At 50.1% G+C, this 16,826-nt stretch overlaps 1 protein-coding gene across 6 annotated transcripts in view; it reads left to right on the top strand.

Moving 5' to 3' along the window:
• The window catches only part of GCNA (germ cell nuclear acidic peptidase), an 87,357-nt gene that overhangs the window by 56,699 nt on the left and 13,832 nt on the right, over positions 1–16,826 (top strand). For all 6 annotated transcript variants that reach the window (XM_089781726.1, XM_089781725.1, XM_089781728.1 and 3 more), the window contains 2 exons: positions 1,273–1,411; positions 13,983–14,187. In XM_089781726.1, the coding sequence (XP_089637852.1) occupies positions 1,273–1,411; positions 13,983–14,187 (344 nt within the window). The remainder of the gene's footprint in view (positions 1–1,272; positions 1,412–13,982; positions 14,188–16,826) is intronic.

Below are 16,826 nucleotides of genomic sequence, written 5' to 3'. Positions count from 1 at the left end.
AAGAGTCTTTTCAAGTGAATTTTAAGAACTAATCTTTCCTTTATAGGAAACTGTTGGAAGGATATTGCAGGACCATCAGGACTAGTGATGTTTGCGTGCATCCTAGCTGCAGAATTGGCAGGGTACAGGGCAAGTGAAAGGGAAGCCTAGATTTTAACCTATAGCCCTACCTGTATAAACTAACCTGTGTTTAAAGCACCTCAAAACTAGATCAGAAGTTTTTCTTCTGTGGCTGGTGGAGTGTGAACTTTAAACATGATAAGACTTCAGGTTAGCTGTGCAGTGAAGACATGCACTAAGCATACCAGCAATACTAGAATTCTGAAAAAGATGGTTATTTTCTGCTGATATTTTGGAGTAACAAGGGATCAGAGATTAAGTAGTTAGTCATTTGAAACACCCCCATTAAGCATCAGTGAAGGACATTTAATACCTCCTTAGAGAATCTTCTGGGGTAGGCTTCAGCCCTCATTGTGGGTTCAGAAAACGGATTTAGCAAATAGGGGCTACAACCTTGGATCTGGGATCTTAATAACTTTGTTGTGTGAGAGAGAGGAGGGAGACATCTCTCTCTGAATACCTGAGGAAGAGACTGTCAAGGTGACTATGGCAAGGAAGTCATATAAGGACTTGATATCTAGAGATTTGAGATTTTTCTTCTTTTCTCTGTACTGTTACTTGAGGGATATAATTTGAAGAGTGCTTTTTTGGCTTGCTGTCATTTTCTCTGAAGAACATTACTACTATGTGGCTGTTTCATACTATAAAGATAATGAACTTCTTCAGCCTCTAAGGAGCGGTAGAGAAGAGAAAGTGAATTTCTCACATCTAACTTTCCACTATCTGTCTAAAGGGTATGAACAAAGATGTTGTTTCCCAGCAAGGTATGTTATGAAGGGCTCTGATGTTACACACACAAGGGAAAAAGTTTAAGTATCTGAGAAAGATATGAGCCAAGCCAGAGGAGCCCCTCATCCAGTTAATCATTGAGGGCACATAACTCCTCCAGTCCTGGAGCTACAGCTAGGGATGGGCGCACATGTGAAGAGATCTCCTCCTGGGGACATTGGAGGGGCAGAGAGTGAGCTCCTTTCAGGGGGCTGTGAGAGAGAATGAGCTCCTCCAGCACAGAGGCTGCAACAGAAGCTTACAGGTCAAGCTGCAGGCTGCAGCCTGGGCACAAGATGTGCCCCCTCCAAAAGGGCTCAAATTTAAATTCCTGCACAGCAACCCTGGGTAGTTAAAATTCACTGTTTCTTGATTTTGTTTCAGTTGCCAGAGAAAATGGAAATCATCTGGAACAAAAAGATGCGGAAGACAGCTGGATACTGTGTGACTGGACAAACAAAAAGTCCAGAGGTACAACGCTATGCTCGGATAGAGCTCTCAGAGAAAGTCTGTGACTCTGCAGGTAAGGGAAAGAGGGTATACTAAATAAGGGGAAAGCATATTTTTTTCTGCAACAGCTCTAGGATGCAGCCTTTTCTATGCATCCTCACAGTTAAAACTTCATCCATGCTCTCATCATCTCATGTCTGGATTACTGCAGCATCCTCTTCCTCCTTGACAAATGCAGTCTTGACCTGCTCATATTAATTCAGAATGCTGCTGTAAAAGATAATTTACAAAGACTGTTGATTTGACACTGTTTCTACAGTCTTTAAACCTCTCCACAGTTTTCCCTTTCTCTTTTGGATCATGCATAAACTACTTATATTCTGAGACTTTCTAGCCAATTCCCACCCTCCCTGTCATGTCTTGTTCCCAACTGAGTCACTGAAGGTTGCCTCCAGTTAGCCTGTGGTGCCAGCTTCCGATGCCCACTTGTTAAATTTTCTAATGGGTCCCTTGGTGCTTTCGTCCATAATTCTGCTTCTGCCTGGGAGATGCTCCCCAGGAATATCTGCAAAGCTCCTTTGTTATCCACCTTTAAATCCATCCTCAAAACTCTTGCTAGGATTCCAACCCCCAAACTGGCAATGGTTAGGCTGCTCTTGTGAGCACTGCTCTTATATCACTGAGTAACCACAGTCCCTTCTTGGAGGAGTGTCCCTGTGGGTGCTCCATCTTTAGGTGCGCCAGCACTGCTGTGCCCACCAGTCAGAGATTGGTAGTGGCAGTGCCCCCCTGGCTGGCCACACGCATGAGGCTCAGGCCCAAGATGCCTGGAATCGATAATACACATCTGTGGCCAGCCAGCTCCTCAGTTCTTCTCTGACCATCACCGGTTTTGGGCACAGCTCAGCAGTTGCCTTCGCACACTTACCGTATTTTAGCGAATATAACATGCGGGTTATATTTGTTTTTACAAACCCCGAAACCCCCCCCCCTTCCCCCACGGGCTATACTCGTGCACAGGGAATACAGGGGGGGTTTTTACTCACCTGCGCAGGAACCACGAAGTGAGCGCTCCCCTGCCCGGAGGCTGGTCTGGAGCGGTGAATGCCCGCAGGAACCGAGGTGGTAAGGCTGGCTAATTTCCCCTCCCTCCCCCTACCTGGCACTGTAAATTAGCAAATATACCCCCAGCACAGTTCGAAAGAAAAGTCTTCTGTTTGGTTAGTCCCTTTCAACTATTTCTGTTATTGGCGTTACTCAGCCTGGGGAAAAAAAAAAGATGACGAGTTTTTTCCATCAGGTGGCCTTTCGCTGCTTCCCGCAGCTCTGCTTTGATAGCGGCTGCCTTGTTTCCACATATACTACTCAGGACATGCCCAGCTTGCCTAGGTTTAAAAGGTGTTTGGACTGTGGTCTGTCCATATCTGTAGCAGATGGCCACTCTCAGTGTATCTGCTTCCTGGGGCAAGATCACGATACAGAGCGCTGCCAGCATTGGAAGAAATTGACTAAGTGCACATGGCAAGCCAGACAGCTTCAATTTCACATTTTACAAATGGAGAAAGCCTTGAAATCTCCCTCAGACTGTCTTCCAAACTCACTTCTCAGGCATAGTGCACCAACAGCAGAGACTGGTGAAAGGGTACTTTCAGCTGCAAGCTCAAAACCCAAGGGAAAATCTCCCTCAGTGAGGAAGAGGTCTCACACTTCCTCGGGGTCTACATCCCCGATGAGGAAACTGCCAAACGCAAAATCTCATACTGCTGCCTCTACGCTATTAAGGGGGGCAGTTAACTCTTTTTTGGGTACTCCTGCCTGTATCAGCACAGTTTAGTGACTCTGAGAAGGAAGACTTACCTCAAGCTCGAGTGTCCAAGACCACCTCACCAAAACTGGTGCAGCTCCAACAGTGGCAACAGCAGGGGGTGCTGCCACTCATGCCTCCAGATTTGCCGTATTGGGACCCGTGGGCACCATTCAGACAGCAGCCCCGTCCCCAACCAGGACACCAATACCACTTTTCTGCCAGACCTCGCCTTCCCAGCCTCCATTCATTAGATAGGTCTGAACTTTCCTAAGGCAAAGATGACGTGGATGCCACAGGGGTGGAGCAACCCTCCCACTCCCCCCACCTACACACTTTTCTCCATCCTCATTGGCAGACACACTTATGCCCCCATCGCTCATGAGTTTGGGGTATGATTTCAAGGCCTTTCAGGACCTTTTTAAGAGGGTAACCAACAAACTAGAAATATCCCTCTCCACTCCTACTGACACACAGCAGAAGCTAACTAATATTCTTCACTCCTCAGTACAAACTAGGGTCTCGGTACCCATGAATGAGGCATTGATAGATCCAGCTAAGCTTCTCTGGAAGGACTCCAGTGACAATTCCACCTACATCAGAGACTTGATCAAAAATACTATGTCGCCCCAAAGGGTGCAGAATTCCTCTTCACTCACCCCTCTCCAAACTCTGTAGTGGTAGAGGTGGCGAACCAAAGGGGTAAACAGCAGACTATGCGATCAACCCCATATGACAAAGAATGGAAGAGGCTTGATGCCATGGGCAAGAGATCATACTCCTCCACCAGCCTCCAGCTCCACATCGCCAACTATGTGGTGCTTCTTTCCAAATACATGCACCACATCTTTGACCAACTGTTGACTTTTATTGAAAGTATACCAGACAACAAAAGAGAGCAATACAAAGTTTTGATGAAGAAAGGTTATCTGATCTCTAGAACTGCACTTCAGTCTGCCCTTGATTCCGCAGATACAGCTTCTAGAGCTCTGGCATCTGCAGTGGTGATGAGCATGCATCCATCGTCCTGCCAATAGAAGAAAGCAAAATAGACAATTTACATATAAATACAAACCGACGCCTTTCAATCACACTAGACAATATGACAACAGATGGCGTTCAAGACAACGCAGACAAAGACAATCATCAGACCAACCCTTCATACAACAAGCTCCAGCACATCAGTCATTTTGAAGTCTTGGTCGAGGGTTGGACAGCCCCCATACATCCAGGGCGGCAATCCAAGCCTTATACCACATTTGGCTCCAGACTAGCAGCATTCTCTCCTGCCTGGCGATCCATTACGACTGACAAGTGGGTTCTCGAGATCATCAACACGAGTTACGTAATCCATTTTACTTCCACCACCCACCTTTATCCACCATCCCCATCCCACTTCAGGGACCCTTCTCACATGAGATGTGCTCATTCAAGAGGCACAATGTCTCCTGCAATTGGGAGCCATAGAAGAGGCGCCCTTTGAGCACAGGAGAAGAGGTTTTTATTCTCACTACTTCCTCACAACCAAGAAATCAGGGGGTTGCAGACCTATACTAGATCTCAGGAGATTAAATCGGTACGTACGTTATCAACACTACAAAATGGTGACCCTCGCCACAGTCATACCTGCCCTCAAGAAAGGAGATTGGCTGACCACCCTCAACCTTCAGGATGCTTGTTTCCACGTCGCAATACACCCACCACTCAGACACTTCCTCAGATTCATAGTGTTTCTTTTGAAAGGCCGTGTGCTCGGGCTGGCAATTATAGGCTCTGTGCCTTAATTAGGATTTGAAATCTAAAACTCTCTGCTCATTGGTCAAGCCATAGTCAGAGGGAGGAGCTATCAGGAAGGCCAGAGCTTTATAAACCCTGCTAGTAAGCGACCAGGGAGCTTGTGACGAGGGTTATTGCTAACAGGAGGGAGTTTTGAGAGGGTAGTTTAGAGGGGGCGCTTAGAGGACGCCAGTTACTTCTGACCTTCTTTAAATGTAAAACTTCAAACTATATCCCACACATTTAAATAACCCCCATCTATAATCAAATTTTATTCATAGGAGAAAATTTTATTCATAGGAGAAAATGCAGACAGAAGCCCAGCAGCAGAGTGGGGGCTATCATGGTTATTGCGGTTGAGTGTAACATGTATGATTACCTGCCCTGTGAGCAGCTAGCATGTATGTACACCCAGTGCAAGGAGCTTCTGACCCTCAGAGACAGAGTTCGGGCTTTGGAGGCCAGGGTGGCTGAATTGGAGGAGCTAAGGGAGGCAGAGAGGTATGTTGATGAGTCTTTCCGGGACACTGTAGTACCGTCCCACCTCCAATCTGACAGCCCCAGCACTGTTAAGGAGGATGAAAGGCTCGGGGGAAAAGATCAGTCAATGGGAAACCATCCCATAGTCGAGACCCTCCTTCCAAAGGATGTTATCCTCTAGCACTGAGGATACCTCTCCAGAGGAGGGAATCCCATTTGTTAGGAAGAGGCAGGTGTTAGTAGTGGTGATTCAATCATTAGAAATGTAGATAGTTGGGTTTGTCATGACTGGGAGAACTGTATAGTGACTTGCCTGCCTGGTGTGAAGGTTGTGGATCTCTCGAGGCATCTAGATAGACTTATGTGTAGTGCTGGGGAGGAGCCAGTGGTTGTTGCATGTAGATACCAGTGACATAGGGATGCGTGGGAGAGATCTCCTGGAGGCCAAATTTAGGCTACTAGGAAAGAGACTGACATCCAGGACCTCTATGGTGGCATTCTCAGAAATGCTTCCAGTTCCATGCGCAGTGCCAGGTAGGCAGGCAGAACTTCAGAGTCTCAATGCCTGGATGAGACGATGGTGTAGGGAGGAGGGGTTTAGATTTATTAGGAACTGGGGTCACTTTTGGAATAGGGGGAGCCTATACAGGAAGGATGCAGTCCGGTATGCATCCCCCACTGCTGTGTTTCTCTTGTTCTTTGCTTTGGAGCTGTCCTACTCACAGGAGCCTCCTGCTTGCTATGGAGAACAGGAAAGGGAGAGGAGGGGCACTGATGTCCGCGTACTCCCCTCCTACCCTGTATTCTGTCTCCACAGAATGGAGGGTAGGGGGACACAACAGGGTTTGGGACGGAGGGAGATTGCTGGCTGCTTTTGAGAGTGGTGCAGGGCCAGGGCAGGGGTGAGCCTGCCTTAGCTCCACTGCACAACCACCGAGGAGCCACCTGAGGTAAGCAGTGTCCAGCTGGAGCCAGCTCTGAACCTCTGCCCCAGTTATGAACCCCCTCCACTCCAGGCCCCTGTCCTAGCCCTGAGCCCCTGGAACCCAAACTCCCTTACAGAGCCTGTACCCTGAATCCCCTCCTGCATCCCAACCCCTGCCCCAGCTCGGAGCCCCTCTCACACTCCAGGTGCCTTAGCCCAAGACCAGAGCCTGTGTCTCAACCCTCTGCCCCTGCCTGGTGAAAGGGAGGGAGGAAAGAGGAAGGATGGAGTGAACAGAGGCAGAGCTTCAGAAAAGGGGCACGAAGGAGGTGGGGCCAAGGATATTTGGGTCTGAGGTAGATGCTGGATTGCACTTAAATCCAAAAAGTGATCTTGTGCTTAAAGTTGGAGACCACTGCAGTACAGAAATGGGAATGGTGCATCCCTTGGCACATTCACCTCATAGCCACATATATCCCAGGCAAAGACAACATGTTAGCGGACAATCTCAGCAGAAACTTCTCCCTCAGTCACGAGTGGGAGATCAGCAGTCAGCCATCAATCATCTGTTCTGCAGATGGGGGTTCCCTAGGGTGGATCTCTTTGCAACACACAGAAACTCATGGTGCCCTCACTGTTGCTCCAAAGCAGGATTGGATCCCAGCTCTCTGAGGGATGCGTTCAACATCAGATAGGATGCATCTCTATCCTACACATTTCCACCATTTCCTCTCGTACCGAGGGTGATTCTCAAAATAAAACAGTACAGAGCCAAAGTGATACTGCTAGTGCCACGGTAGCCCAGACAGACGTGGTTATCCAGCCCTTCTACACGTGGCCAGGCTTCCCCCACATCGCTTCCCTCCTGTTCCGTCACTGCTCACGCAACAGAACAGGAAGATTCGCTACCCTGCCATCGAGTATCTTCACCTGCTCACGTGTCTCCTTGCTAGCTAATCACGACAGAGATCCAGCGTCCTCCCAAAGTTCAAATTATTCTCACAAACAGCTGCAGGCATGCAGTGGGGAAAACTTATACTCAAAAGTGGCAGCATTTCTCCAGTTGGTGCTCCACTACACACTGCACCACCACTCAGACTGTAATCCCTCTCATACTTACCTACTTACTACACCTTCACAACTCAGATCTATCACTCAGCTCCATCAGAGTCTACCTTGCAGCCATATCTGCCTTCCACCTGCCCTTACAGGATCATTCAATTTTCACACATCCATCAAGCAAGAGATTTCTACCAGGTCTGCAAAATACATTTCCACCAACTAAAGAACCAGTCCCCGCATGGGACCTTAACCTTGTACTAAGGGCGCTAATGGGCAAACGGTTTGAACCACTAGCTACATGCTTCCTTCTCCACTTATCTATGAAGGTGGCTTTCCTTGTGGCTATAACCTCCACACAAAGGGTTGGAGAGTTGGGCATGCTTATGACCAGCCCGACCTATGCTGTTTCCACAAGGACAAATGGTCCTCCAAACCATGCCGCATTCCATTGTAATGAACCAGTTTACTTACCTGTCTTCCCCAGACCTCAAAGTGACAACAGAGAAAGGGCTCTTCATACCCTCAATGTATGCAGGGCCATGGCCTTTTATTTGCAAGGAACATGCTCGTTCCACAAAATTCCTTGCTTGTTTGTCTCTTCCACAGAGAGATCTCAGGAACTACCAATCTCTAAACAGAGATTGTCCAAGTGGATCTCAGACTGTATAAGACTGGCTTACACCCTGTGAGGGGGCAGATACACCTAGAGTCTCGGCAGGGGGACGGCAGGGATAGCGCAGCAAGGGCCACAGCAGAAAAGAAGCAGTGGCGCTGCTCCTGTGGCTCATGCACCAAGCGCCACGCCATCCCAGAAGGGGGACGGCCCCTGCTCGCATAGCAGGGAGGGGCCGCAGGGGAGTGCCCCACCTGAGGTGCACATACAGGATGCGGCGGTCGTGGGAGTGGGTGGCACTTGCGGGGTAGTGTGAACGCTCCCACGTCAGAGGGCGCCCCACGATGGATGCAGGGGGAGGGGCCGACGCAGGCACAGGGAGGAAGGTGTGTGGGGAGAGGGCTATAAAAGGGAGAATGGCAGAGGAAGAAGGGGGGAGGAAAGGTAACCTGTCGGACAGATAGGTGAACAGCGACCCACAGGGACCATGGGGGAAGGAAGTGACCCAGGGTAGGGCTGAGTGGATCCCTGAGGGTTGGTGCGTTTACGGGTAACACCCCACCAACCAAGCCGGGGAAGAGTTCCCTGTCTTTAGGGCGCTGGGTCGGGACCTGGAGTGAGGGTGGGCCCAGGTCCCCCTTCCTTTACTGCGTGTTGTGTTAGCAGGAGGGATTCAGCTAGTGCTGTGGGGCTGATCTTACAGGGCAAGATGTATTGACCCGGAAGTATGTAGCAGTCTGTTAATAAATAGGGGACTCCTGCGGAACTTGAAGGGACGTCTGACAGTCATTGGGTGGGGAATCGATACCAGCGTGGGTGCGATGTTGCCCGTGGCATCACACGCCCTATCCAGCAAACAGTCTCCTTCATCTGTCCATGGCCATTCCATAAGGGCAATAGCTGCCTCCGCAGCCTTCCTCCGCGGTATCCCCACGGAGTAGCCAAATGGGCTTCCACTCACACTTTCACTTAGCACTATGCCATCCAATCGTATGCAGACACTCACACTAGATTTGGCCGCTCAATACTTTAAGTAGCCAAAACAAGCCTTTCAAAGGTCCCATCTCCAAGCACTGATACTGCTCTGTAGTCACCTAAAAGTGGAGCATCCATGGGGACGGTCCTCGAAGAAGAAGGGAAGGTTACTCACCCTGCAGTAACTGGAGTTCTTCGAGATGGTTGTCCCCATGGGTGCTCCTCCTCCCCTTTGCTTCGGATTTGGTTTGGGTCTGGCAGACACTGTTCCCAGCCGGCCAATGACCAAAGTCAGGGCCTGCCCAGTAAGTCCTTGGGGCCCCGTCAAGGATTTTGAGGGTATGCCCGAGGACAGCTTACCAGCCTCATGCCCCCCCCCCCTTTCTGGGACTGCCCATTCCCTTTGCACCAGGCCTGGGAGTCCATTATCTTTGACTGTTGGGTCCTAGAAACAGTGGGAAGGGGTACATCATCCCCTTCCATTTTGCCCCTCCCTCCCATCCCCCTCCCCTGTCCTCTTCAGGGACCCCTCATGAGTTTCTCTTTCAGGAGGAGGTTCTTCAGCTCCTCGCCTTGGGGGGGACAGAGGCGGTTCCCTCTGGGGTTTTGGGCAAGGGCTCCTATTCTGTTCACCACCACTCTGAGAAAATGAGGCATCCTACCTGGACGACTGGCTTTTATGAGGGTGCACGGCGAACCAAGTGCAGATCCACATCACCTTGGTTCAAGATCTCTTTTGGGAGTTGGGACTGCTCTTGAATGTGTCCAAATCAACCTTGGTACCCACTCTAGTGATAGAGTTTGTGGGCGCCAATCTGGACTCCACCTCAACCAAGGCTTCCCTCCCCAGGTCCCGGTTCCTGGTAAACAGGTCCGCCATCCGGGACATGGAGGCATTCCTGATAACCATAGCCAGGGCCATTCACCTACGTCACCCAATACTCCAGGTTCTGCATGCTCCGTCTGCAGATGTGGCTTGTGCGGACCCACAACTCATCCTTTCACCCATGGGACAGAGTGGTGACAGGTCCCTCCAATGTCTTGCTCCCTGGTCTGGTGGATCTGGGAGGAGGAGGTCTGCACTAGAGTCCTGTCCTCCAGGCCTCTACTTACCCTCCGGCTTATGATGGATGCATCAGACACCAGTTTGGGGGCCCACCTTGGAGACATGCAGATAAAAGGTATGTGGTCCCGGGACTACCTCTCCCTGCACATCGATGTCAGGGAGCTGCGGGCAGTCTGCCTCGCCATGCTGTCTTCCTCCCTCCACTCGGGCAGGTCAGTTCTCATCCTATCTGACCAATATGTTGGCGGTCTCATATATTATATGGCAAGGGTCTGCTCTCATCTGTGTCGGAAGGCCCTTCACCTGTGAGATCTCTGTATCTGGGCAGATATTCACCTGTTGGCCTCCTATCTCCCAGGGTCCCAGAACACTTTGGTGGACTCGCTGAGCAGGTCTTTCTCTGGCCATGAGTGGTCCCTTAGAGGGGGTTTCCCCTTCGGGACATGTTCGCTACCCGTCAGAACAGGTAGTGCTCAAGGTTCTGTTCTCTCATGGGGCTGGGGAGGGGCTCTCTGGGAGTTGAGTTACTTATCTCCTATCCTGGGGGTCTACTCTATGCATTCCTGCTGGTCCACCAAATGTTGCTGTGGGTGCAGAAATTCAGGGCTTCCCTGCTTGCTATTGTGTCTGCATGGCCCAGACAGCACTGGTTCTCGACCCTCCTGAACCTGTCGTGCGAGAGGCCAGTCGCTCTCCTGCTGGTCTCCGACCTGATCACGCAGAACTTCAGCAGGCTTCGCCACTCAGACGTGCAGTCCCTGCACCTTATGGCATGGAAGCTCTGTGGCTGACAGCAGTGGAGCTTCAGTGTTTGGCTTGGGCGCAAGAGGTACTGCTGGGGAGTAGGAAACCGTCTTCTAGGGCTACATACCTGGCCAAGTGGAAGCGCTTCTATGTCTGAACTATCCAGAGGGTGATATCGCTATGGTTGCCCCAGTCCCACTGGTCCTGGACTACCTTCTGGATCTTAAGCAGCAGGGAGTGGCCTCCTTCTCAGATAAGGTTCACCTAGTGGCTATCTCCGCTTTCCATGCGAGTGCTAGGGGTAAGACCCTCTTTGCAGACGCAATGGTGAACAGATTTTTGAAGGGCCTGGACAGGCTTTACCTGCACATTCAGCAACCTGTACCCCAGTGGGACCTCAACCTGGTCCTGTCTAAACATATGGGACCTCCCTTTGTACCCTGGCAACGTGCTCATTGCTGCACCTGTCCTATAAGGTATCCTTTCCGGTGGCTATCATGTCGGCCAGGTGTGTATCCGAGCTAAGGGCCCTTATCTCGGACCCTCCTTATACAGATTTCTTCAAGGACAATGTCAGATTGCACCCCCACCCCACCTTCTTTCCGAAGGTGCTGTCTAACTTCCATATGTTGGAGTACGTTTTCCTGACAGTTTTGTACCCCAAGCCACGCACATTGGGTAAGGAACAGGCATTGCACACTTGGGATGTCAGGATGCCTTTTATTTAGAGAGAACGAAGCCCGTCTGTAGGTTGCCTCAGGTCTTAGTTGCCATTGCAGAGCGGTCGAAAAGCCAGCCAGTTTTTGCGCAAAGGATCTTCTCCTGGATCATGGCTTGTATTAGCGAGTGCTACGGGCTGGGCGGGGTTCCACTCTACCAGAACTCAAGCCTTCTCTGCAGCCTTTGTAGCTCAGGTCTCGATCCCGAACATCTGCAGAGCCACCATGTGGTCCTCTGTCCACATCTTTGCCAATTGCTATGCACTGGTACATCAGGCAAGAGAGAATGCTGCCTTGGGCAGGGCTGTCCTCCAATCAGTGGAAGGATAAAATTCTGACACCACCTCCTGGGGTTTCTCCTTTGGAGTCATGTACATGGAGTGGACACGAGCAATCACTCAGAGAAGAAAGAACGGATGTTTACCTCATAGCTGCTGTTCTTCGAGATGTGTTGCTCGTGTCCATTCCAAATCCCGCCTGCCTCCCCTTCTTCCTAGTGGTCCAATAAGAAGGAACCGAGGGGTGGAGGGCCAGCAAGGGTATATATTGGCTGGTATAGTGGTGCCACTGTAGGGGGCTCCCCTGCTGGCCCAACAGGTACTGCTAAGGGAAAAATTTCCGACGACACGTGCACGCTGCGCATGCACACTCACATGGAATGGACATGAGCAACACATCTTGAAGAACAACAGTTGCGAGGTAAGTAACCGTTCTTTCTGCAAAACACTGCATTGTGCAGTGGCACAGAATCCCCCATGCATAATATATTGCGTACAAAAAATAATGATCAGTGAGCTATTAGTTTTCCAGTAATATATTCTATGCCACCTTCTAGGAATATATCATGACAACAGTGGGTCAGATGTTGTAAGGATGACAAGCCTGATCAGAATTGCTGATAGAAAAGTGAAATACCAATAGGCTGCTATGTTAGAATCAGTAGCAACCAAAATTTGTCATCTGACAGATATTTGTTGGCTCCTGTATTTAATGTGTTTTTAAAAACAGGGAGATTACAACACAAGTGATTCTCATTACAGTTAGTCTCCTTAGACACCCTGAATATATGGAAATGAAATTACCTTATCACACTTGGGCCAGAAGAGTGGCATTGTATGGGGAAGCTTGCACTTGTACTGTCCAGGTGGTAGCTTTTACAATAATAAAGCCAAGGAATAGGGCCTTACCAATTTCATGGCTGTATAAAATGTCACACTGTGACATTAATCTTGCCCCTTGAAATATGATCTCCCAGGAATCAGTCAGTCTGGAGAGAGACAGGACTTATCCTTCCCCTGCTCATCTGTTATTGGAGGGAGATCAAACCCACAGCAGCCTCAGAGCTGGGCTTCAGGCTCCTGAACTGGCTCAGGGACCCTAGACTGTGGGCTGCTGCCTTCCACAGCTTCTGCTGTGACTCCAGGCTGCTGCTCCTCTCTGCCCACCCACCTCCTCCCCCGCAGGGGCTGGGAACCCTTGGGACTCCCCCAGTGATGCTTGCCTGGGTTTGAGACTCCAGATGGTGGGATTGCTGCCGCTGCTTCCCTTTGCTCTACAGTTCCTGCTGGGGCTCTGGGCACTTAGGGCTCCTGTTCCCTCCCTCCACTGTAACTCAGGAAGCCTGAGCTCTGATTTGCTTCCCCTCCACACACTTTCTCTCTGGTTCCTGCCAGAGCTTTGGGCACTCAAGCTCTGGGGTTTTTGTCTGTCCCCTGCTCCCAGTGGCTCCTGCTTGAATTCAGGAAACCTGAGTTCTAGGATTGCTGCTGCTGGCCCCTCCATCCCTTGCAGTTCCTGCCAGAGCTCAGGGCTCATGGGCTTTGCTCAGACTCAAAGCCTGGGCTCTTCACCCTTCTCTCTTCTTCCCCCTTGATGCTGTTCCCGCCTAGCACCTCCTGCCGGGGCTGGAGGATGCCTGGTCTCTAGCTGGAACTCAGGGATTACACCTCACTCAGCTCATTCCTGGATTCAGAGGAGATGCTTGCCCTTGGGGCTTTTGCTCCCCCCACCCCAGCTCCTGACTGAGCTCCATGCTTCCAGCCTCTTCCTCTCTGTAACTCCAGTTGGGATGTGGGGTACCCAGGCTTGAGGCTTCAGCGTCCGTGGCTTCTGCTGGGACTCAGAGCACCTGATCTCAGGGCTTTAGCCCACACAGTGCCTGCTAGGGCTCTGAGCTTCCACCTCATGGCTCCTGCTGAAGCTGAGACACCCTTTTTTAAGTTGTCTGGACCCATGCATTAATCCATCACTCACCCTGACATTAACTAGCAGTTAGGAGCCCCTGTTTGGGTCCTTCACAGTAGCACAGGGGAGATTGCAACTACTCCACTTCTGGGAGCCTCCACCAACTGAAGACCCATGACTGTAAAATTCACCTAAGTGAACCATGAATTTGGTAGGGCCCTGCCAATGAAGGATGGGAAACCTGACTTTTTAATGGCAATGTACTTAATTTATCTTCTCTCTTGCCTTCCTCCAAGACCGGCTTCGAGACACATTGATCCATGAGATTTGCCATGCAGCCACGTGGGTAATCAATGGAATTCGAGATGGCCATGGACAGTTTTGGAGATTCTATGCTAAGAAATCAACTGTGGTTCATCCAGAGTTGCCAGTGGTGACACAGTGCCACAACTATGAGATTAAATACAAGTTCACTTATCAGTGTTCTCTGTGCAAAACCACGTGAGTACTATTTACTTGCCTTTGCTCAAATGTTAACTTTAACTTTAAATTAAAATTAGACCTTTTAATTCTTAAAGCACTTTGAGAATTAAAGGTCTCACCTCCATGAACTGAGCATTCTTTTTATTGCTTTATCTTCCCTTTTCTAATCCCATAAAGAATCCCAGACTGATCCTCTTGATACTGGCTTCCAGGCAGCATTTCCCTCCTGCACCCATATGCAATTATACTTATGACAAACCTGCCTCCCCCCTGCTTGTTCTCTTTTTAATGGCTTAGTTGAGAAAAGATAGTTAAGAGGCAAGTTCTTTTTGGTGAGCAGTCTGGAAATCAGTGAGGATTTGAAAAATTCATAACTTTCAAGGCCAGAAAAAGACATGTAATCATAGAAAATTAGAGTTGGAAGAGACCTCAGGAGGTCATCAAGTCCAACCTCTTGCTCAAAGCAGGACCAACCCCAACTAAATCATCCAAGTCAGGGCTTTTTCAAGCCAGGCCTTAAAAACCTGGAGATTCCATCACCTCTCTAGGTAATCCATTCCGGTGCTTCACCATCCTGCTAGTGAAATAGTTTTTCCCTAATATCCAACCTAGAGGACACCATTGCTCCTTTTTCTGTTATCTGTCACCACTGAGAACAGCCTCCCCCTGTCAGGTAATTGAAGGCTGCTATAAAATCCCCCCTCACTCTTCTCTTCTGCAAAACTAAGGAAGAGCAGTTCCCTCAGCCTCTGCTTATAAGTCATGTGATCAAGCTCCCTAATCATTTTTGTTGCCCTCTGTTGGACTTTCTCCAATGTGTCCACATCTTTTCTGTGGTGGGGGGCCCAAAACGACACAGTACTCGAGATGTGGCCTCACCAGTGCCAAATAAAGGGGAATAATCACTTCTCTAAATCTGCTGGCAATGCTCCTATTAATGAAGCCCAGTTTGCCATTAGCCTTCAGGGCAATAAGGGCACACTGTTAACTCATATCAGGCTTCTCATCCACAGTAATCCCCAGGTGGTCCTCCTCCTGCTGATTTAGACAGTTGGTGCCCAGCCTGTATCACTGAATGGAGTTCTTCCATCTTACAACTGGAAGGGACCTTGTGGGGGTTCAAGTCCCACCCCCTCTTCCTTGTGCTACCTTGCCCCGTTCCCGAGTGCTTAATTGTCCACAGTCCACACGTCTATTCCGCCGGGATATGTGGGGTGGGGGGTCTGGGCCCACCCTCGCTCCCAGACCCCAGCCCAGGGCCCTAAGGACAGTATCACTGGGGATCTGTCCCACCAGGGGGGGTCCGCCCCCGAAACCCGCCAGTGCGCCGGCTCCTCGCCCTGCCCTGGGCTACTTCCACCCCACCTACGTCTCCCTATGCTTCCCGTGCTTTTTTGCCTACTCCCTCTCCCCTCCTCCCTGTTTGCCCTGCTTCTCCCCTCTTGTATCCTCCCCACCTCGTCCAGCTCCTCCTCCTCCCCTGACGTCATTGCCGGCCACCATTTTCCTGACGCACTGCGTCTGACGTTGCCTAGCAACGTCTCCTGCCCTGCCGCTCACCAGACGCGCGGCCGCGCTACACAGCCGGCACGCGCGTAGTTCGCGTCGGGCGGCCCCCAGCAGCGAGAGGGCAACCGCCGGATCAGTGCGGGGTGGGCCCGTTTCGGGGGGGTAGGCGGGCCCCACCCCGTCACAGACCTCAAGACATCAAATCAGTCCCCTGCTTTCACAGCTGTACAAAGCACCATCTAGACCATTCCTGACCACCATCAGTCTAATTTGTTCTTAAATGTCTCCAATGATGGAGGTTCCACAACCTCCCTAGGCAATTTATTCGAGGACTTAACCACCATGACAGGAAGTTTTTCCTAATCTCCAACCTAAACCTCTCTTGCTGCAATTTAAGCCCATTGCTTCTTGCTCTATCATGAGAGATTAAGGAGAAAAAAATTTCTACCTCGTCCTTGTAGCAACATGTAAGTACTTGAAAGCAGTTACCATGTTTCCTCTTTTAGTCTTTTCCAAACTAAACGAATCCAATTCTTTGAATCTTCTCTCATGGTTTATGTTTTCTATATACAGGCAGTCCCCGGGTTACGTACAAGATAGGGACTGTAGGTTTGTTCTTAAGTTGAATTTGTATGTAAGTCGGAACTGGTACATATTTAGGGGAAACTCTAGCCAAACATTTCTCCAGAGCTCAGTTTTATTCTCCCACACCTCACTTCCCTCAGTCTTTTATTCTCAAGCTGAGGTGTCTGCTGAGAAAAGCCGCTCTGCGTCTCCCTGGTCTGCTGGAGGGGGGCGCTTGCTTCGCGTCTCCCTGGTCTGTGGGGGGAAGCAGCTAGTGCAGGGTTGCCTCTCCCCGTTTGTAAGTAGGGATCTGATGTAAGTCGGATCCATGTAACCCGGGGACTGCCTGTATTTCATCATTTTTGTTGCTCTTTTCTAGATGTTCTCCAATTTCTCCACGTCTTTCCTGAAATGTGGTGCCCAGAACTGGATACAATACTCCAGTTGAGGCCTGATCAGTGCAGACTAGAGTGGAACAATGACTTCTCATGTCTTGCTCACAAAACTCCTGTTAATGCAGGGGTGGGGAAAAAGCTGCTCAGTGGGCCGGATCCGGCCCCCTAGGACTCTAATCCAGCCCGTGA

The sequence above is a fragment of the Pelodiscus sinensis genome, chromosome 13 (assembly GCF_052426305.1).
Source record: "Pelodiscus sinensis isolate ZL-2025 chromosome 13, ASM5242630v1, whole genome shotgun sequence".
Taxonomy (NCBI): domain Eukaryota; kingdom Metazoa; phylum Chordata; order Testudines; family Trionychidae; genus Pelodiscus; species Pelodiscus sinensis.
This window is presented reverse-complemented; position numbering and strand designations above follow the sequence as displayed.